Raw genomic sequence first — 21,547 nt, forward strand, 5'->3', positions numbered from 1 at the left:
GGATACGAGGTGCTAAACTTTAACAGTGTCACATCGGATGTTCGGATGCTAATTAGGAGGATTAAACATGAGCTAATTATAAAACTAATTGCAGAACCCTGTGCTAATTCGCGAGACGAATCTATTAAGCCTAATTAATCCATCATTAGCAAATGGTTACTGTAGCACCACATTGTCAAATCATGGACTAATTAGGCTTAATAGATTCGTCTCGCGAATTATACTCCATCTGTGCAATTAGTTTTGTAATTAGCTTATGTTTAGTACTCCTAATTAGCATCCAAACATCCGATGTGACAGGTGTTAAACTTTAACAGGTGTTTCCCAAACACCCCCTTAAATGATTGGACTCGCAACCAATTGTTCCTAAGAGAACAATGCGAGAAATGAGTAAGCGACGAAATCTGGGTGGAATCTCTTCATTTCCTTGTTCCCCAAAATGGTTAGGTTTCACCACCAGTCCATGAACAAATGGTCATCAGGATGGTGAAAACGTCAGCTTCATTTCATCCCTGTCTCTGTGTGTCTTCTCGCGCCCATGGTGGGCGATCATCCATGTCTGTCAGCGCAAGAACATCATCGGCGACATCTAGAAGTTCCGGCCCGAAGGTATCTCGCAGCCTCTCTCTCACCCACTCCCCAGATGATTCTTCTCAGCAGCCTCATGTGGCCATTGTGTTCCTCTTCTTCCTTCAGAAACCTTTGTTTGGAGAGCTACTGGGGCATCTTTCGTGGAAGATGGACGAAGCCTCAAAGGTCCTGAAGGATGTCCCGCAGAGATTTCTGGACGCGCTCGTTGATTCAATCTTCAAATTTACTGATGAACCTCTGAATCCTTCCGAGGTACTCCCTGTGTTTATCTTTATAAGGCGTGATATGACTTGAACCTCTGAATCCCTCCGAGGTACTCCCTGTGTTTATCTTTATAAGCCATGATATGACTTGACAGTCTCCTAGATTACACTTTGATCGTTCATTTATCATACATTATATTGTTTATGGTTATAAACTTATAATTATTGGAAAGTACATTTAATTACGAATCTAACCATGTCAAGTTTATATTATAAAAATAAAAAATGTTGGCTAAATTATTGGTCAAAGATTGTTTATAAAGATAAACAGAGGGAGTACATCATTGTGACTTCTGAAAAGGCAATAAACTCTGAAATGCTACAGCCTTTTTTTAAAAAAAAACATAACGAGTATTTCGGGCGAGATTGCAGAGCAATTTTGCACCGGTTGATGAAATCAGTGAAGCTGTAGAGATATACCAGATTGAAGGAGCGATACCGGAAGATTTCCCTGAGGGGGTGTACATCAGAAATGGTGACAGTTTGTCTTTTCTTGTTACTTTCTCAGTCCCGAAGCAGGGAGTTGATTGCAAACCATATCCTCATCCTGAATAGTGAACAATTCTGACATAGGTTCGAATCCACTATTTGGTGCTCTCCATTCCACGGCATCAATCTTCGGAAAATCCTGGGAGATATGGGTTGAGGGTGAGGGCATGCTCCATGCCCTCTACTTCACCAAAAACACTTCAGGCTCTTGGTCAGTCCGCTATGCCAATCGCTATGTGCAATCCAAGACACTCAGACTAGAAAGAGCCCGGCAGAAACCATGCTTCCTCCCTGCCATTGAAGGTGACTCTGCGGCCATCATCGCCGCCTACATTTTCAATTATGTAAGAAACACTCTGCAACCACGAATTAAAAGCACAATAATACTAAGGGTATGTTTAGATGCAGGCTGCTAAAATTTAGCACCTGTCACATCGGATGTTTGATACTAATTAGAACTATTAAACATAGTCTAATTACAAAATTAATTGCACAGATGGAGTCTAATTCGCGAGATGAATCTATTAAACCTAATTAGTCCATGATTTGACAATGTGGTGCTACAGTAACCATTTGCTAATGATGGATTAATTGGGCTTAATAGATTCATCTTGCGAATTATACTCCATTTGTGCAATTATTTTTGTAATTAACTCATATTTAGTCCTCCTAATTAGCATCCGAACATCTGATGTGACCCTGCTAAAGTTTAGCACCTCGTATCCAAACACCCTCTAAATATCTGACATTCTGATACGAGTTAGCATGAAATGCAGATGAGGTTTGGCAAGGTGAACAAGGACATCAGCAACACCAACGTGTTTGAGCATGCCGGCAGGGTGTTTGCTGTTGCTGAGAACCATCTACCCCAAGAGATCTGCACAGGTAACCTCGACACTGGTGATACCTGGGACATAGGTGGGGAATGGAATCGACCCTTAACAGCTCATCCAAAGGTATGGACAACAGTTTATTTGTACCCTGCAGAAGCTAAATGAGTTCATAAGTATCAGAGTTACTATTAGAAGTAATTGTACTGCTGTCCGTGGCACGTGTATCACACTTTATCTTAACAAAAAAAAACAGGATAGCGACTTATCTGTTATAAACAATAGTCAACAGTTACATCTCATGCAAAGTCATGTACCTGTCATCTTCTGTGAAGTATGCTAATTATATATCTCATACATCTAAAAAAAGAATAAGAATGACTTACCTTTCGTGTTAGGCAAAGTCATGTGCCTATCATACTTTTGAGGAAATAAATCATGTGCTTATGCACTCGAAAAAGATCATCAGATGTTGCAAAGTCAGTCCCGGGTTTGCCTAATTGCTTTCTATTTGGGCCTGTAACATACTGATCGAACAAAAAAAAAAAATTGGAACACTGTATTCAATATATCCCAGCAGAAAAAGAGGAAATATTTTTACACGAGGGTATATGTAACAGGCTAGCAGATAATGATGAATAACTACAAACCCGAACATACTGCATCTCTTTGCAGTCAATACATAATGAGACCCAACTAATTCATTCTTATTCACATAACCTTAGGTAGCTCCTGGATCAGGGGAACTTGTCATCTTTGGAACAGATGCAAAGAAGCCATTCCTAGTAATTGGAGTTGTCTCAGGTATTTTATTTCCACTAGTTTGCAATTTTATATCATCTTCTGTATGCCAAGGTTGAGATCAAAATAAGCCCCCAATTCAAGTTCTACTTGACTGCAGCTGATGGAACCAGACTAAAGCATAGGGTGGACCTCAAGCTGGACAGATGTACACTTTGTCATGATATAGGAGTTACTCTAAAGTACGTTCATACAAGCATCATTTTCTCCCTATAACTCTTGTACTGATTAAAATGCCAAGTGAACTGCATTTATGAAATATATCAACCTTAATGCTGACTATGCTAGAATAAACTAGTAGGGCACTAGTAGCAATTATGAATTTTAGTCTCTTGATGTAGGTACAACATAATCATGGATGTACCACTTACTATCGACATCATTAGACTGATTAAAGGTGGTCCGTAAGTAATCTTGAAAAACATTCCAATTAAAGATTATGTGGATAAATTTGCAAACCATAATACCAAAAACCCTGCCACAGGTTGATTCAGTTTGAGAAGGAAAGCTATGCAAGAATTGGAGTTATGCCCCGTTATGGTGATGCAGATTCAATTATCTGGTTCAATGTTGAACCATTCTGCATGTTCCATCTTATCAACTGTTTTGAAGAGGGTGATGAGGTATAACAATGCTTAGAGTGGTTCGCCTCTCCCATATAGCTGTAATTGTATTGATCAAACATTTGTTTATTTTACAAATAACCCATTCCAGATCATATCTTTCTTTGCTACTAGATTGTGGTGCAGGGTCTTCGTTCACCAGACTCCTTAATACCTGGCCCAAGACTTGCACACAACGAGTATGACTCAAAAATATCTGAGCCTGCAGAAGATAACAAGTCAATGAAACAAGGAACCAGCAATGAATTTTCCTTTCGGTTATATCAGTGGAGATTAAACTTGAAAACAAAGAGTGTCTCAGGGGAATATTTAACTGGAACAGAGGATTCACTGGAGCTCCCAATGATCAATAACATGTACACAGGCTTGCAACATAGTTATGCCTATGCACAAGTAGTGGATTCTTTAACGAGTTCTTCTGGCAACTGTGAGAAAGGTACTTCTGAAAAATGAACAGAATTTTGTATGTATTATCAACTTAGAATCTAGGTGGGAAAGGAAATAAGTGACATTTCAAGGTTGTCTTAACTCAGCCATTCCAGACTTTGGTCGAAAAATACTTTTTATGTGTTCAATTTGGATGTTTGAAAAAGGTATATGTAGATTTGTCTCATAAATGTAGTTTAATATAAAAGTGACACAGCTTGACCATTATAATCTAATTTGCAGTTAACCCAAAGTATAGAGGTTTTGCAAAATTCTTCCTTAAGAAGAGAAACAGCACAGAGGTAAGAACAAATCTGATTGCTGAATTAATCCAACTAATCATTCCTTTGCATTCACAAACTTAAGTATGACCAAAAACAGATAGCGGGGTCAAGTCTCATAAAGATGCACTACCATTGGCTTGGTAAAGATCAGTTCTGCTCTGGAGCAGCATTTGTACCAAGAGTTGGTGGGTCACATGAAGATGATGGGTGGATAATTTCATTTGTACACAATGAGAAAACCAATACATCACAGGCAAGTTTTCATTGTTTCATACACATCAACCCTCCGTAATAAAAGTGATGCAGGAAATCAGCGTTGGAACCTTTATGTTTTTATGTTGCAGGTGCATATTATTGATGCTCAAAGATTTGAAGATGCTCCTGTTGCAAAAATAACATTGCCACGAAGAGTACCTTATGGATTTCATGGAACTTTCATCCATAGATAACCAAACCATTCATGTCATGGAACTCTTTGGACAGTAAAGAAAACAAAAAAAAAACTACGCAGTTTAAAATTCAGTTCCTAAAACAAACATAGATTTGCAAGTATCATAGTTTTGGCTCTACAAAGGTTAGTGCGCAGTCACATCCCTGTAGTTGAACAGTTCGTACATTTTCCCCATGTCAGTATTTTGTTTGTGGTGGCACCTGGAACATTGTACATTTAAATTGAACACTTGTTGCACAAGTAAAATAAATTGTATTCAGCTAGCATGAGCATTTGGCTTGCAGTTATAGCTGTCAGTTATAATCAATTTCCCTTGAGAATTAGCATGATTATTCTGGCAGTAGCTTGAAAGATTATGTACTAAATATCTAATTCAATACAACTGACATGCAGAACAACATCAGTTTCTGCTGAAAACATGAATTTACTGTTCCAAAATACTTTGAAAAAAGAAAACTACTTCAGCTGAGCCTGCTGAAGACTACAGACAAGTGAAATTTAGGACTTGAAGAAATGTTAGCATCACACAATGTTATGGGCTGACACCAGCTGGACATCCATCTGCCGGACCAGCCAAGCAAGTTATTTGTATCTCAAAGTTAGTAGTTAAGCTTCCATTATCTCAAGGTTAGGATTGAGTTTGTAAATTGAGGGATTAGATTAACTACTTAAAGTTTGTTAGGGGTGGCTGTAAAGTCAGACAATCAGCTCATTGGGAATTGAGAAAGATGAATCCAGGTTACACCACTCATATACAAAACCCCTCTCATGTTTCTCTCCCTGTACACACATCTTCCTCTGTTTTCTTCCTTGCCACAAGCTTCCTTGTACCTCTTAATGATCCAGTTGATATAATCTACTTCTCCAATTCCTAATCTAGCTACCCTTCATAAGCTCAATCCATAAACATAATAATTCAAGCGCTGTATTGAAATCATCGGAATTCTTCAGTTATAATAATGTGCTATGAAATATTCAATTTGTGAAGGCAATATGAATTTATGAAGTGTAATGTCTGGCTATTAAACATTAGAAGAGACTTCTGTTTTTCGGTCGCAGCAATGACAGCACTCAATAAAGGGATAAAAGGGCCAATTGCATTCATACCACTCTTGAGAGATACTTTTGACCTTTTGTTTGTACCATCAGAGTAGTGAATGATATGTAGGGTCTAATAGTCATTGAGAAACTAATGGCATAGACGAAAAGTGCAACTCAAATGGTGGTATAGATGCAAATATTACAAGGAACTAAATGACGAAACCCAAATAATTCATGTTCACAGCTTGCTATTGACAAACAGGACACATAATCACAAAATGCAGATATTATCTCAAAGGTACCTTTGAAGCCACCAAAATATTACTGTAAATCCTCGTTATCAAATAAGCATATATGAAAAATAATGATTTGCAAGGTTACCTCTCTTCAAAGATTTCAATACTAAAATTATTTGACATTGAATGAACTTTTACAACTACAACCCCCAATTGCACTTGGATTTGCTGATACCTACATATGCACAAAGAAAATACATTACTGAGAACGGGCCAATGAACTTTAAGTGGCATTAATGTAGAAGTTCCAAAAAATGGTAAGAATGGCCCTCAATGTGGCATTGATTCCAAAAACTGAGACAGGAAATTACTGCTGGGAAGTAGAAATCTTGGTGGGTACCAGTACCAAAAATAATGATGCCATAGAGAAAATGCCATTCTAAATACTTTTTTTTTCTTTTAGACTCAACTTGCTGTTTACATATACCTTAAGCAGATAATTGTTGAAACTTTGAAAGTTAAATGGTAGAAAAACATAAAAAGCTTCTTCGATTAAATACTTCACTCTACAGTATTCAAGACAAATCTGCCATAAGCTCAAAAAGGTGCCTTGAAATCCTTGCTTAAACAGAAATGTTCATAAGTTGAATAGAAGAGATAGTGAAGTTTAAAACTAACAAGGAATGCTGCACGAATAAGTTCCTCAACATAATCCACGGTTGCACCTTTCACAAACTCATACGAGACATTGTCAACCACCAACTTAGCACCATCTTTCTCAAAGACCCTGTAATGGAATTAAAAAAAACAATGAGATGTGCTATTATATAATGGTAATACTTATGGAAAGTTAGGCTTCATGATTTCCATGAAAGCAATGCAGGTATTGGTCACCTCATATTTACAGAATCCTTAAAAGAAGCGATGACAAAAGAAAGGTCAAAGAGAGGGGGAAACATATCCAACTAACCTATCATCTGCATTTGTCTTGTCATCGGGTAAGAAGGCGTACTGGAACCCAGAACAACCACCAGCTTCAACACATAGTCTCAACATCTTACCTTTGTTGCATGGTTCTTTAGCGTGCAACTCTTTCAGTCTCTTCAAAGAACAAATCACCCAAATAAACATTAAGCATGACAACCAACTGAACAAATATGCATAAGAAGCAACAAACAGTACCAAAACTGACATTTCTTTTTCTTGTCGGATTATAACTATTTGCTATTTTCAGTGGAACTAAATATTCTTTTCTCCATTTTAATCCACTAATGATAAGATTACCGGAACCGAATTTACTATTCTTACTAGATTGATAAGGCAAAGAAGTAATGGTTTGATAATCACGGGCAGAAAATCATCTTCCTGTGCATCCCCTTTTATGGGTTCAAAAGGAGTATTAGTCCTAGGCATTGCAACAAAGAACAAAAAGGGTGCTTTCCTTAGCTGCAACGGTACATAAATGTAAAAATCTTAGGGGCTGTAGAGATTCTGTGGATGCACAAAATCTGTGGATGCACAAGCTACATTCTTTTGTTTTCCCAGGTTTACAGACTAATGATAACGATGTCGCAAACCTCAAAACAACCGCCCCCAAAATGGCTGTAGAGATTCTATTTCCAGCGAAATGTGCATTAGTTAACGGAGGAAGGAATTGAGCGGCGGGGAGCAACCTACTCGGATGCGATTCTCCGTCATAACGACGGCCTCCGGCTCCGCCGACGACGTTGTCTCAGCGGCGGCGGTGACGACGGAGGAGAAGGCGAGAAGGCGGTGATTGGCGCGGATGCGGCCGTTAAGCAGAGGCGCAATGCGGCGGAGGAGTGGGGGGCCCGCCGACGCCATCGCCGCCCTAAGTCTGGGGTTCCGTCACCGGCGGCGAGATGCGGGGGAACGCGAGGCGGGGTGCGAGAGTGGGACCCACGAGCAGCCTCCCTGGGACCGCGCCCTCTCTGATTTCTGAATAAATTTATTTTGGTATTTTATTTTCCTTCGCCGAGGTGCGAATACTTTTTTGATCAGAAATACAAATTCAGATACATTTATTTTAAATCATTTTTATATTTTAATACGAATATCTAAATTTTTGTATAGATTGACATATGAGTTTGCAACCGCTAGGAACACTTAATTTATATACATCTTTTCATATATGATAACATATTTTTACTTATGTTAGTATTTAAAATGTTATATTAGTATGGACCAAGTAGTCCATATAGATGGGCTCCACAGAAAGTAGTTTTAGTTATTAGTATTGGCACGTTGGTAGTAAGTTGGATCCCACGATTGAGCCCACAAGCCAATGTTTGAGCAGGGGAGAGGTAGTGTGTGAGGAGAGAGTGATTAATGTTTGTTTATTTCTTATTATGGGCAGCCCATATGCATATGGGTAGCTTTTGCTATGAACTACCTTAGGGACTGGTTGCACAATGTATAAAGATAGGTTGAATACATTCTTTACTGCCTATGAACTGCTTTGTTCTTCATTGTGATCGCCTGATAGGAGCGAGTCTACCTATGAGAAAGGTGGGACTGCCTCTTTCAATTTTCACCGAGTTGCGATGTTAGCTTGTCAGGTTGGTGTGAATTGAATAGATAGCTCCACCAACACATAAAGAAGATGAGAGCTCATAACAAACGGTTCAATCCCCAATTCCCCATCGATGCTCTCTCCTCTCTCAGCTATCTTTTCATTCTCTCGTAATTATGAAGTCGGAAAGTCTGTTTGGTTGGACTCCAAAATTTGGACAAGTCCATAAACTTTAGCATTCGTTGGTTGAAATCTAGAAAATTGATGCGCTAAAGTTGATATGCAAATAAGCAATGCTCACCCCACCCACATTTTGGCACCCAACCAAGTGCCCTCATTTGTGCTAGCATGAATCATGAACATTAGCATTTATATTTTGACATCAAACCAATCTATGCCTAAAATTTTAGCTGTCACATTTTGACACCTAACTTAGTGCTATCCTAAAATTATTGCCCTAGTTTTAGCAGATAAAATTTTAGCATGCTCATATTTTAGCCTACTCTAGTTTGGAAGGGACAAATTTTGGAACCCAACTAACCAAGCTCTAAATCCTAGCGTTTGCAGATGTCCTTTGTGGGTTTAGCTAGGCCATCCATTCCCAAATTAGATGTGGTTTCCCTGGAAGGCAAAATCTTGGTGGCCGAACACAGGCCCTGTTAGATAAAGACGAAGATGTAGGTGAAGGGACCGTATGTCCGTAACCCTCCTATAGGCTATAGTCCGACAATGTTGTTAAGGATCTATTTATTCTTCAAATTTGGGATATCGTATTCTCTCAAGAAAATGTATCTCGTATTTATCCGCAGATGGGTAAATTACGAAATCATTTTTTTATCCATTGGCCATTCCAAGAAAAAAATATTTTACACTCCGCAAAAAATTACACGAAGGACAAAAACAAAATTATTCGCGAAGAGTTACCTTACAGTTCAAAAAAAGGACTACTAAAAAATATCCGACCTGCCGGATTCGAACCAGCGACCTAAGGATTTATCTGCAACACACTACAGTCCTCCGCTCTACCAACTGAGCTAAGGTCGGCTTGTGCTGGTTTTTCCATTAACTCATACATGACTGTTTAATAATGTGTATCAACTATGGCGATCCTTTTCTGTTTGGTTTCGTGCTCAATAGTCAATATACAGAAATTATTTGCCTCAAAAAAAAATTGTGTATCAGCAGATTGGTCGTCAGACTGACAGCTGAAATATTGACTTTTTTTTACTGTCAAATATAATTCCCCAGGACCTCGGAAAATTGAGTGGGGACCGTCCCCAAATTACTTCTGTGCGGACCCAACGGATCGTGATGATGTGCCGTTTCCTAGCCTATCGCGCGCTCGCGTCGTCGGCTTGGCTCCGATCTCAGCTTGCATGCTTCGCCAGTTCACCTCCGCGTGTAGCGTGCGCCGTGCCGACGAGTGGTCCTGGACTGGAAGCCCGCAGCAGCGCCGCCGACGTGATCTCCGTCCTCCTCATCGTCCGCCGACGCAGCTTCACACGCGTCCCCCCGTGTCCAATACTCCCATGTCCGCCGCCGCAACTCGTCCGCCACGCCACCTCCACCGTGTGCACGGGTGCCGCCAACATGCTGCTCATGGTTCCAACACGGCCTCTCAGGCTCTCAATTGTTGCAGTGCTTACAAGGCATTGCGTAATGCGTCTCATCTGTTCACTAGTGTCAACGATGCCTGACTTCCCTGCCTGAAGAAGCTGCACCTTGAGTTCGTGAGGTTCAATGATCCATTCAAGGTGGTAATGGAGAAGCTTGGGTTAAGACTTGAATTTCTCTCGGTTCACACTTGGTTCTTTGACTTCTTTCGAGGTAATGTTTGATGCTTTGAAGATTCTGCCCATTATTGAATGCAAATATGATCAAACAATTATTCAGAGTTTGATGATGCATTAGAAACTGAATGACTGAATCATGCAGCCAACATTACTACTTTGGAGCTGGATTCATGACACATTCTGTACCATTTTAGAGCTGATTGCTCTTCCTGACAATGTACTAACTATTATATACTAGTAATCTTTTTATATGAAATACACGCGGATGTTTTGACATATTCATGTGAAGAAGAATGGCAGGTTTCGTTCACAAGAAAAATTCTGAAATTCTGAAAAAAAATGACAGGTTTTACATCCTCTTTTGCTGCCTTTACAGTGTGGCCTGACACCCATCAACCCCAAACCAAGACAATTACAGTGTCATTCAAAATGAAAGCCTATAATAGACAGTAGTAACAGGTGCCAGTGTGTTGAGTGATGTTACTTACAAGAAGATAAGCATTTCATATTGAATAGGATCACAATCACCAAAGCAAGAACCTATCTCGACCAGAGTGTCAGAGCTGCTCATTTCTCGGCGCACTGGCCATTGTTCTCTGATTTTTATCAGGGCAGCTCCTGCAACCAAATTCGATAATATACATCCATCACGGGGTTCAGGTACAAACAACGAAGTATACATGATTCGTTTATGGTCAAGGGAAGAAATCAGTTTGAAGCAAATCAGGAACACAAAGAATAATTGAACCTTAAGCGGAAGAGAGGGACGACAACGGACTCGATTACGCCTGCGGTTGAGGGACATGGCGGCACAGAACGAGGCAACTGCGCCGGCTACAGACGACCTTGACACTGAGCGGATTAGGGTGCGTTTCTAGGAGCCGAGCTGCGGTGTCCATTTGACCATTTCGTCTAGGAGCCGAGCCGCATGACGCTGGGCTGTTGGAGAGAGACGAGCCGAGCCTTTCGCAGGCAGAGGATTGCGCGCTCAAGGAGGCGTCGTTGGATCGCGCTCAGGTCTCCGCACGGAAGGCATCTGGGATGGGTCCTCACGGTGAGGTGTTTGGGAACCGTCCCCACCTAATTTTTTTTTCCAAGATATACCTTCCTTAAAAGTTCCTTTGCGAAAGAGAAGAATAAAGTAGTACCACTTCACATAAAAAAAGGAATAAAGCAGAAGCAGCAGCACTCCCAGTGGCACGTGAGCTTCTGTGACAAGTGACAAACTGTAACCAAATTTCCATACATGGATTACTACTAATGAAGCCTGCGTTTTCCTCTAGAGAGAGGGGAAAAAAAAGGCACCGCCAAAGACAGTATATCCGCAGCATAAACCATATTCTCCTATGTAATCCTAAAAACAGAAACAGGTGACAACGTGCATCTCTAAAATTCCACATTCTGGTTCCAAATCGTTGATCGATGCTAGAAATGAAACGGTTTATGTACAACCGACGGCCGGCAGGGAGTTAGCTCCTCCTTTGTCCAACTTTTTCTCTTGTTCTACTCTCTGTGGGAACGCACTTCTGACTGTTAGGCGCTTGCCCATCAGTTGAGACCTTGGCTTTGCAGTATCTTGACTTCAGCGCGCGGTTTGCCTCATGATGGGGGGAAGAATCTGTTGAGGTTGAAAGGCAGCGTGTAGAACTCTTCGTTCCTACTGTCGCCTCGGAACGTCCTGAATCGTGCCCACCATGGCATTCCTCTGTCCCTTGCCGCGTCTCTGACGTCGAGTGTGTTGTCAAGGAGTACCGCCACGAAGAGGGCTACGGTTGGCGGTGATGAGAAGATGGTGTTGATGTAGTCATTGAACTGCATCAAAGGAAGAACATGTTAGACAATTTCAACTCTGTTTTCATACTGTGCAATAGAAGATGAGTCATATTCGTTACTGTTGTGCTACTACCCTACTGCATTTTGCAAACTTTAATTCTTTGATGGGAAAAGTACCAACCCATCCAGCCTTTGTGTGCGCTGGGCCCTGTCGAGAACTCGTGGAATACCGAGAGAAGTACTCTGGTATAGATAAACCAAGGAAGAGTGAAACACCAATGATGAAGAGGTTGCGCATTGAGTTCATGTTGGTGAACTGCATAAAGGAGAGCCCCACGGCAGCTGATGGCGCAACAAATGAGAAAACTTAGTTATACTGTTCAAAGTAGAATAAGTTACAACAACAGGGTATTTCACTTCGTCTGCTGTGATGCTTACCGACAATTCCAAACATAACACAGTAAATGGCAGCAAATATTGTGAAGGGAATGGAGGCAAAAAGTGCTCCAAATTTACCTGCACACATGATGTGTTCAGAATTCTGAAAAACTAACTAATGCAGCCTAATGTTACTGGCTCGAGAGAAATGTTACCTAGCATGGAGAAGAAGATCATGAAACCTGCAGAAATTTGTATCACTCTTCTGCTACCGACTCTTGTTGATCCAAGGAGTCCGACATTCTCACTGTGTTGAAGGCATTCATTCAGTATGGCCTTAGGCATGGAGTTAAAGAACCACCACAAATTGAATAATTATGTATCAGTAAGGTGGTGCACTCACACAGAAACAGTAGAACCAGTTCCAGTGCCAAATAGGCCATCTAGTAGGGTGCCAATGCCCTGGATGTATCAGCATAGAAAAAACATTAGTTATCGAACGATTTTACTACTGCAAATATCTGATATTTTTCTAGTCTGGGTAGGTAGTAGATTATTTGAACTGAAGTTTTTCCTTCATCTAATAAACGGAGGATTATTTCCAACTTGATAGATATTCACCGAGTTCTGTTGAGGCCAGGATAATAATGTCACTAACCTGCCACCCAATGCCTCTGCTCAGGACATATGCTGGTGGGGGTGTCGCACTAGCCAACCGGGCAGCAGCTTTGAATGCTCCTGTTGTCTGCAACCCTCAAATATTTTCCACCAAATCAGATAAATACAGAAATAAGCCTAATATTGACAGCACCGCAAATTACTATAAGGTATGATATAGAAAACACTTTACAAAATTGCTATGCATGGTTTTAGTGTGTCATGATATACCTCGATTAAAGAGACCACCACAGCAGCCATCATACCGAAAGCATGGTCTGCACTGAATGTTGGTGCGCCCCATTGTAATGGATACGGAATGCTTATCCTAATTAAAGTGCAGGGGAAAGTCACATGGGAGTGTAAAATATGGATGTTAAAATGATTGAATATATACAATGAAATCTACAAACCATTGTGATGAAGATATGAGATTGGCAAGGTCTGTTCGGCAGTTGATCTGGGTGACAAGTGCCGTGTGCTTGTATGCACCACTTGCTGTGAGGATGTGGGCATATACCCAGACAAGAGCGATGCACATCAGCATTGAGAACCTCTCCAACACAGGAACGTGCCGAACATTCACGTGCTTCAGATACTGGGAAAGCGCAACAAATAGGATGAGCATTGGAAGACCAATCTCCACACATTTCCCAACCTGCAAATAGTTTTCTTGAATTAGCTTACTAGGATTATGTAAACCATAGCAATAGAATGCCAGCTCTTGGCTAATAGTGTAATCCCACATATTATAGCTGGATAATTGATTTCCTATGACCAGTTTCAGGATGTTGCATTTTAAGTGTACCGACAAAACTGGCACATGAAATGATTTTTCAAAGACACTAAATATTACTACAAAAATGACTAGATCACCTACCGAGTGTACATATTTGGTAGTAGACACAATGTAACATGGGTAACAATATATGTCCATAATTTAATAGAAAAGGTACGAGATATACTCATACTTCAACTATAGTAAAGCACAAATCTCATATATCAGGAGCACTAAGGTAGGAAAAATAGTTGAATAATGTTTAACAATGGAAATAATATTGTTGAGGATAATATTTTTCAGTATGATGACCATAAGGAATCAAAGTGGCTGGCATTATTGTAAACATAACAAAAGTAAGGCCAACTAGAGCTTTTACCACTGGGAATCCTCTCTCAAAAAGGCCAAGCCCCACCAATGCAATGACGGGAACCATCCCAAGTGGGCTAAAGAACCTGCAACATGCACATCAAAATGTTACGTTCTTATTCCTGCCGTCGATCCGAAGGCAGCAGCCATTCCCATCACTTTTGCATATTTTTTATTCTCCCATTGAATATCATATTAACATATTGTACTTTTTCCTAAAGTGATGCGCGCAATTCAAACAGACATACTCATAAAGTGGATGGATAGCCAAAGGACCCAGACTAGATTGTAAAGAATCAACAGATAATGATCCACGTATTGACCATGTGGCCCACTATACCGAGACATGGCAACATGTCGTACTAAAGTTCAAACATTTATACTGAAGGGCCCCTCACCTTCATCATAAGAATCTTAACAAATTATTCTTCAGACATTCAGATATGTCAAGGAAATAATTTATGCACTGGATATGGATATTAATAAATAATTACATCATGCATCAACTAAGGCAAAAGGGAGAGTTCCTTGTACCTAGAACATATTGCCCACAACTGGCTATATCCAAGAATTATTTGAATGCTTGAGGATACAATCAGCGAACCTTGTATGGCTCTCATAGTCTGAAGAAATCTCTGCAAGCAAGAAAAAAGGATTAACTTTTCGTACATACAAACATGGAATTTTCAGTAGTGCAGTGGCCTCATGCACGGTATCTATTTTTTGACTCTAACATGAACTTCTGTTTTTGAGATACATAAACAAATTTAGGAAGATAATTGCATACTTACAGTATGGCCATCAGCTATTTGTGCGATCGAGGGGTCGCGGATTATGGAGAGGACTGGAACCACATATGCATATGAACCTCCCATGATTGTAGGAAGGCGAGTGCCAAATAGCGTCTGGAGCAGCGTCTTGATCCCAGTGACAAACAGCAGAGTTTGAACCACCTTGGCCTTATCATGCTTTAATTTGAGAAGGAAAACGAAAATGAACATTTCTGTAGTCACAATGGATACTTGAATTCTGAAACTTGAATTACTGCCAACAGAAACACCAAGCATCGCCGCAACATAGAAAAAATACTCAAGGACTGAAGTCTCACATCGTTTCCACCCATGAGCGGAACCAGCATTGTGGGGATCATGACAGCAGTGCCCAGAGACAGTATGTAGTGCTGGAAACCCAAAGCAATCCCTTCCCCTGCAACGTCCACGAACATTCAGAACTAGCTAGTAGCAATCTTACACACATGCATAAACGCTCTGTCTTCACTGCGACATGGCACATACCCCAGGAAGGATTGGAGTCGATGCAGTACTCGAAGCCCTGGAGCTGGTCCATGGGCATGTGATGGACCATGTCCTCCGGCTTCACCTCGGCCATCTCCTGATGGTGCAAGTGCAACCGATGGGGCTCAAGAATTTGTCAGAGTAAGTGCGAGATGGAACCTTCGCTGGGCCTGAAGAAACGGCCGTGAGCTCTCCAAGATCTGCACCTCAAGGACAAGCAATGATCTTGGAGGTCAATTATGGACAGAGAAAAAAGGAAAACCAAGAGCGGCAGGCAACATCATACCGTGAGACCAATACGGACAGAGGCAGAGCAAAGAGACCCTGAGAACAGAGGGAGGGAGGGAGCAACGGTAGTGCTGTAGATAAACGGCGATCCAGCAGCAACGGTCCTCTTTGGCTGGGGGAGACAAATGTCAGCGGCGGCAGCGGAGGCGGTCAGCGCTCCGCGAGGATGACGACGACCAGGATGAGCTGCGCTGCGCCTGCGAGTGCGACACAGTAAAAGCACGGCGCAAGCGAACAAGCAAAGGCAAAGGGGAGGAGGAGGATGGAGGCGCCGGCCGGCGGCGAAGTAACTGGTGATTCGGGCTTTCGTGATGCCGATGCGGGAAGGATGTGTCAAAGCAGCAAAGGCGAAAGGTGCCAAAGGGGAAAAAGATGAAAAGAGGCAGAGGCGGCAGGCAGCTCCGTAGCAGAGGCGGCAGGCCATCAAAAGGCGCGGCGCGCGAGTGCGAGAGATGAGTGGGCGCGCAACCGCTCCGTTTCTTTCTCCTTGCAGCTGCAGTACCACTCTGTTTCTCTCTCTAGATTACTTATTATCAAGCTGTACTACAACGGTTTCTCTCTCTAGATTAGCACTACTAAGTAGGGTGAATATGTGGCTGACATGTGGGCTTAGACTGACCACGTTTCAGCAGCTGCTGGCTGTTCCGCTGCAGAGGGGTGGGGGTGGTGGCGATGGAATTGGGCCGTTGGAATTTGTTGTTTTGCGGCGAGACAAGAGTTTCAGGAGGATAGAACGTGACGTGTGCAGGTGCAGGAGGAGGAGGAACGAATGCCCTGGGAGTTCGTGCGCGCGCAGTAGCAGTAATTCGGGTGGGTGGGTGGGGGTGGATGACGGGACTCCGGTGTCCTTTTGTTCGCTCTGCATATAGTTTCACCGCCTCACCATAGCTCCCAAAGAATCTTGATACTGAATTTCTAACCACTGGATTAGAATTAAACGGTGCTAAATAATGAGGGCACGAAAAGGCATAACAATGAGTACATGAAATTCAGTGCCATGACTGCATATTAGACACGATCAAAATAATAAAGTTAACTCCAAGAGATCTTACAGAAACAATGTTATCTGAAGAACACGGAGCTTATGATCATAACACCATCATTTATATTACAATATATAGAGTTGTTCATAAATAATTATATTACAATATAATTAGAGACACCCATATATTAGCATTATTCATAAAGAACCGAATGAAACAACAGAAGATCAGATCATTTTTTAAACCTTGGGTGCTAGCAGAGATCATCACCAAAAGACATTGCCTACACACTGCTCACGATATCAAATAAAATCTTTTCCACACTAAATGTAACATGGTGTCCCCAAAGTCTGCGCCGTCTTATCATCAGAACAAAGGATGAATCCAAACTTCCACACAGGTCTATAGCAATCCTAAACAAAGCAACATTAGCAGGACCAGCCATCCTCTCCAAAGCATGAACTGTGATCATGAACCAGATGTTGTTTTCATCAGTAGCAGACCAAACTACAACTAGACCGTCCTTGTCACTTCTTGGCTACCAAGATAGGTCATAGTGTCCCTCGTTATCAAAACATCATCTCTAACAAAAGCCTTCTTGACGCAGATAAGATAAGCAAATGAACAAGCAAACCACAAATTAAACAACGACATCCGGTGCGTCAGGTAGGGGTGATCGTCGAGATCATTGAGCGAGCTTGAAGGACCTTGTCACCAAGATCAATCTACTCGACAAGAAGCAAGCCGTTGAGTTGGAGTTCCGAGCAGACAAATCTACGCCGAGACATAATCGGAACGCGGAATTGAAGACCAAGTCAGTTTCCGCCGCAGGCTACTGCATGCGGCTCGTCGATCAAGGCAGAGGTAAATCTGATTCGAGTTGGGAGATTAGGCAGACTGAGGGACCCACGCCATAATTCCCAAGATGACAAAGATTTGTTACAGTCACACACGGATTGAGGCAAATAATCAGCTCCGACTACTCTCCGTGAAAAGCAATTCTGAGGGATTTGTGCTACACGCACATGGAAAGCTACCAAAAGACCTCAAAATCATAGCCTAACGTACATAGAAGATGTACGCGAGCACTACTACCCGACATCCAGCCGCATCAAGCCAACGACTACTTTGACTACTCATCTCAACTAGAAAACTTGTCGAGGACGCTCTACTTTGACTACTCATCTCAGCTAGAAAACTAGTCGAGGGCGGGTTCCACGTGATCAACAACTAGTCGGAATCGACTCCTACTAGTTGGCTTCATCAACAATTGACACAACTTTGTCGACAATCGTCCACGAATCAAGCTAAGTTATTTTTTTAATTATTTCATATTCCGCATGCAGGGCAACGCGCCGAGTACTTATTTATGTACGCCCTCTTGATGGAAATTACCCTCTAGAGCTACACTTTGCCAATTATTCCTAGGACATGTTAACCGTCAACCATGGGCTTGGTACACCGAATTACGGAGGCTATAGCCATGGGTTTTGTGCACTGAGTTCCGGAAGCTCCGCCAACAGGCTTGGTACATCGAATTTCGGAGGCTATGACCATGGGTTTGGTACACTGAGTACTGGAGGCTCACAACGGCTACACCCTAAGGAGGCACAAATCCTATGCGTGGCAACACATACTCTACTCGCCAAAAAGGTAGAAAAGTTCTCAATGACTACTTTACGCGCAATCGCGCAATCTTTTTATCGCAATGCCGACTACTTATTTTAAATATCTTATCTTAGCAGTTGTTAATCTCTTCGAGTAGAACACACCTTAATTCATGAAAGCCTAGGATCTTCCGTCATGCCTAAACGCTAGGACACGAGACAAAGATCTCCATAGCAGCAGTGCCAGTACGCGTACACGAGACAAAGATCTCACACGCAGTGGCAATGGCTAAACAGGGACAGGGAGCCTAAACGTAATAGGCTAACTACTCGGGAAAAATATGGCCGAAACAAGAGCATGACACACAATATTTACATTATATTCATCACGGAATAAATTTCAGTAGTAGTTCCATATTCTACAAATATGTTTTTCTTTTTATAGGTCAAGCTTCGGTGATGACTCTCCAGGATGCTCAGCGTACCTCCAATGGCTCCGATAACTCCCAGTCAGGGGCTAAGCACCAATTACTACTCGGAATATCTCTAATGACTCAGCTAGCTTCCAAGCTTGGGGGCTAAGCGCTAAATAACTACTCAACATGGCTTCTACGACTCACCTGGCGCATAAGCTTAGGTGCTGGACGCCGCAATACAACTCGGATGATGACTTACATGAAGACTGATTATTTAATCATTCCAAGGCTCAGGTGCTGATAAGCTACACCCAACAGTTGATTTTTTCAAGACGAAGAAAGAAGATTCAAGATTTTATTGACCCTCAGTCTGATTCTTCAATTCAACCTAAGGCTCGGGGGCTACTCCATATGGAGTGCGACTTCTGCCGCCCTCCATATTAGCAAAGATGAAGATTACAAAATCAAGATGATCAAGGATTTGAGCACACCATAGCCTCATGGAAGCTTTGAGGAACTTTGAAGATTCAGCCGGACAGAGTACCCGAGAAGCACTAAACTACTCGATGAGAATCTAAAAAGCACTCGAAGGCTGCTGCATTCGACTATGAAGCGCTCGGGGGTTTGTTGGGGATAGATCTCCAGTACCCACAAGGAAGGAAGAAGATGGACTCCTACTAGGATTCCTCTGTAATCCTACTAGGACTCTGTTGGTGCTAGAAATCGGTCAACCGAATCCCAGCGACCGACACACGACCCAGGAGAATCTGCTTAGCTCCTGTTCGGGTGAATGCCCTGGTGCGGTTCGCGCGGCGTGCCAGCCAATCTGACCTGTTGATTGGCAAGGATGAACGCGTGTCAGGTCCAGAAATTACGATCGGCTAAGTTTCCGATCGAGAGAGTTTATCGGCGAATCGGCCGATTTACTGTGATAATGAAATCGGCTATAGGGCAGCCGATCACTGTAGCCTTGTAGACGGAAAACTATTGGAGTAGTCGGTACAAAGCTTATGATAACAACACTAGGAATAGATCTAATCGGCAATAGATGAAATCAATAGAAAACAAAGAGAGCCGACACTACCGATTCCTAGCTGGATAACTGGTGATAAATACTAGAAAAACAGGTAAAACCTACGAATCTAGCAAATATCGATAACTAGTGAATAAATCTAAACGAAACAACAGCGATGCGTCCGAAGTTAAAGCTCAGATATTACTCGATAAGCGGAACTTACAGAATCGGCTGGAGATCAAGATGATGCAGCCCTGCCAACCCGCACGAACTCGTGAAAAAGATGAAAGTAATGGCGAAGTCGCCTGCTTGAAAGTAAGTACGAGGAAAAAGTAGTTTGTTGTATTGATTGGTTGATAATTACAGATTCACAAAGGCAGCTATTTATAGCCCCGTACAGATATCTCCTTAACCGACTAGAATTCTATCCCTAATTCAAACAGAAAACGAATATCTACAAGCACAATTCGTGCTAGGTTAGTTACTCCACGTTTCGTGGGCTAACCTCCACCTTATCCTTCCATCACTTTCCAAGCCCATACAGGCCCAATTAGTCCATCCTCCTAATCGATCGATTCCTCATCGGCAAAAGATTACCGATTGGGACTCTGATGCATTTGGCCTAAAGCGAGACAAAGGTCACCGGCCGATTTCGCACTATAGCACCATTTGGCCGATTCCCAACTGTGCTTCTCCGATTCCCCTTCTTCTTGGCGCCGATTCTACTAGTGACGAAACCTGGCGTCAACACATGCCCCCCAGTTTCGGAGTAAAATATAGTCTTTTACTTCGAAATTCTTTATAACCTCCCCTCCGAAACGGCCGCAGTGAAAATATCCTTCGGTTTCGCGGTCTTCCAGCTGATCATTGTAATTTTTCGAAACGGGCGCCCACGACAGCCACTACCCCGAAAAACTCGAAACGCCGGCGCGGTGAAAATTCCAGTTTTACCCCCCTTTCAGGCATCCTTTAAATAGCGCTTCACCCGCACCTCATCTTCAAGCTCACGTCTCTTTTCCCAGCGCGCGCGCCTTCTTCTTCCATCAGCACCTTTCCCTTGCCGCCGAAGCTTTCTAGTTTCACCTCCTGTTACTCTTCCCTTTTCTCTTCCAATGGCGACTCCTTCCGGCAGCTCTCCTGCACGCGACGCCCCAGAGGTAGCACCTCCGGTGGTGGTGGCGACAACCGTCACTCCATCCACAGATGAAGGAGCTTCATCGGAGATCCCAATGGCGATCCCCATTGCGACCCCGTCGTCCGCATCCGCATCGGCGACCACGCCGATCACTCAGAACTTCATACCAGAGGTAAATACCGAATCCTTCTTCTATCGGTAATGTATTTATCTTAGATCTGTTTCTTACTTTTCCACGCTCCCTTTCTTTTTAGGCAGTTAGGCATAGAATTACCATTCACCTTACGGGAAGCTCCGGCCTTATTTGTCTTGGTCCTATGGGAAACCCAGATCCGATAGATCTCATAAATTTGGAAACCGACCGGATACCCTTCAAACGGTCCGACATGAACCTAGATCACTGGGTGGGTACTTTTAGATCCTGGCCGAATGAAACCCCAGGTTGGAGGGAGTGGTATCAACGGATGGCTGCATCAAGGAGCGTCTCATGGG

The 21,547-nt window shown here is 42.4% G+C and overlaps 3 protein-coding genes, 1 long non-coding RNA gene and 1 other non-coding gene across 9 annotated transcripts; 1 reads left to right on the forward strand and 4 right to left on the reverse strand.

Moving 5' to 3' along the window:
- The first annotated feature begins 360 nt into the window (after positions 1-360).
- LOC101779538 (8'-apo-carotenoid 13,14-cleaving dioxygenase) lies at positions 361-5,637 on the forward strand. Of its 3 annotated transcripts, XM_022823992.1 has the most exons (14): positions 361-609; positions 697-843; positions 1,227-1,329; positions 1,428-1,687; positions 2,120-2,299; positions 2,899-2,977; positions 3,075-3,156; positions 3,316-3,378; positions 3,459-3,597; positions 3,712-4,033; positions 4,131-4,190; positions 4,267-4,325; positions 4,405-4,560; positions 4,652-5,637. In XM_022823992.1, the coding sequence occupies exons 1-14, from the start codon at positions 472-474 to the stop codon at positions 4,754-4,756; spliced, it is 1,893 nt and encodes a 630-aa protein (XP_022679727.1). In that variant the 5' UTR covers positions 361-471; the 3' UTR covers positions 4,757-5,637. The 3 variants fall into 3 exon arrangements, with proteins under 3 accessions (XP_022679727.1, XP_022679729.1, XP_022679728.1); XM_022823994.1 differs by lacking the exon at positions 3,316-3,378; XM_022823993.1 differs by lacking the exon at positions 4,131-4,190 and having other exon boundaries at positions 362-609.
- On the reverse strand, positions 3,594-7,975 carry LOC101778857 (iron-sulfur assembly protein IscA-like 2, mitochondrial). Of its 2 annotated transcripts, XM_004956508.3 has the most exons (5): positions 7,713-7,975; positions 7,006-7,136; positions 6,714-6,822; positions 6,181-6,270; positions 3,594-3,799 (listed from the first exon to the last, which is right to left on the reverse strand). In XM_004956508.3, exons 1-4 carry the CDS (start codon positions 7,878-7,880, stop codon positions 6,208-6,210), a joined length of 471 nt encoding a protein of 156 aa, XP_004956565.1. In that variant the 5' UTR covers positions 7,881-7,975; the 3' UTR covers positions 3,594-3,799; positions 6,181-6,207. The 2 variants fall into 2 exon arrangements, with proteins under 2 accessions (XP_004956565.1, XP_022679730.1); XM_022823995.1 differs by lacking the exon at positions 3,594-3,799 and having other exon boundaries at positions 6,204-6,270; positions 6,761-6,822.
- Positions 7,976-9,525: 1,550 nt separating this feature from the next.
- Positions 9,526-9,612, reverse strand: TRNAY-GUA. The gene is given in 2 exon segments: positions 9,526-9,561; positions 9,576-9,612. It is a non-coding gene; the product is annotated as a tRNA-Tyr (tRNA).
- Positions 9,613-9,754: 142 nt separating this feature from the next.
- Positions 9,755-11,276, reverse strand: LOC111256200. Of its 2 annotated transcripts, XR_002676196.1 has the most exons (3): positions 11,110-11,276; positions 10,850-10,979; positions 9,755-10,419 (listed from the first exon to the last, which is right to left on the reverse strand). It is a non-coding gene; the product is annotated as an uncharacterized LOC111256200 (long non-coding RNA). The 2 variants fall into 2 exon arrangements; XR_002676197.1 differs by lacking the exon at positions 9,755-10,419 and having other exon boundaries at positions 10,783-10,979.
- A 307-nt stretch (positions 11,277-11,583) lies between these two features.
- On the reverse strand, positions 11,584-16,326 carry LOC101779928 (nucleobase-ascorbate transporter 2). Its single transcript, XM_004956510.2, has 14 exons — positions 15,898-16,326; positions 15,612-15,811; positions 15,425-15,522; positions 15,108-15,284; positions 14,851-14,951; positions 14,327-14,402; positions 13,583-13,827; positions 13,401-13,497; positions 13,171-13,257; positions 12,916-12,974; positions 12,728-12,819; positions 12,573-12,650; positions 12,316-12,476; positions 11,584-12,173 (listed from the first exon to the last, which is right to left on the reverse strand). Exons 2-14 carry the CDS (start codon positions 15,703-15,705, stop codon positions 11,961-11,963), a joined length of 1,578 nt encoding a protein of 525 aa, XP_004956567.1. The 5' UTR covers positions 15,706-15,811; positions 15,898-16,326; the 3' UTR covers positions 11,584-11,960.
- Between the last annotated feature and the right edge of the window lie 5,221 nt (positions 16,327-21,547).

This window comes from Setaria italica, chromosome II, assembly GCF_000263155.2.
Source record: "Setaria italica strain Yugu1 chromosome II, Setaria_italica_v2.0, whole genome shotgun sequence".
NCBI lineage: Eukaryota > Viridiplantae > Streptophyta > Magnoliopsida > Poales > Poaceae > Setaria > Setaria italica.

What these genes read in the sequence shown, in the direction of transcription:
- LOC101779538 (XM_022823992.1), top strand. Translation starts at nt 472, where the DNA reads ATGGTCATCAGGATGGTGAAAACGTCAGCTTCATTTCATCCCTGTCTC. An exon ending in GGGGGTGTACATCAGAAATG is followed by an intron (nt 1,330 to 1,427) that starts GTGACAGTTTGT and finishes ATTCTGACATAG; the next exon opens with GTTCGAATCCACTATTTGGT. An exon ending in CCGCCTACATTTTCAATTAT is followed by an intron (nt 1,688 to 2,119) that starts GTAAGAAACACT and finishes CATGAAATGCAG; the next exon opens with ATGAGGTTTGGCAAGGTGAA.
- LOC101778857 (XM_004956508.3), bottom strand. Translation starts at nt 7,880, where the DNA reads ATGGCGTCGGCGGGCCCCCCACTCCTCCGCCGCATTGCGCCTCTGCTT. An exon ending in AAGACAAATGCAGATGATAG is followed by an intron (nt 6,823 to 7,005) that starts GTTAGTTGGATA and finishes ATTCCATTACAG; the next exon opens with GGTCTTTGAGAAAGATGGTG. An exon ending in TTATTCGTGCAGCATTCCTT is followed by an intron (nt 6,271 to 6,713) that starts GTTAGTTTTAAA and finishes GTGCATATGTAG; the next exon opens with GTATCAGCAAATCCAAGTGC.
- LOC101779928 (XM_004956510.2), bottom strand. Translation starts at nt 15,705, where the DNA reads ATGGCCGAGGTGAAGCCGGAGGACATGGTCCATCACATGCCCATGGAC. An exon ending in TTGAGAGAGGATTCCCAGTG is followed by an intron (nt 13,828 to 14,326) that starts GTAAAAGCTCTA and finishes AACTATTTGCAG; the next exon opens with GTTGGGAAATGTGTGGAGAT. An exon ending in TGTTATGTTTGGAATTGTCG is followed by an intron (nt 12,477 to 12,572) that starts GTAAGCATCACA and finishes TTGCGCCATCAG; the next exon opens with CTGCCGTGGGGCTCTCCTTT.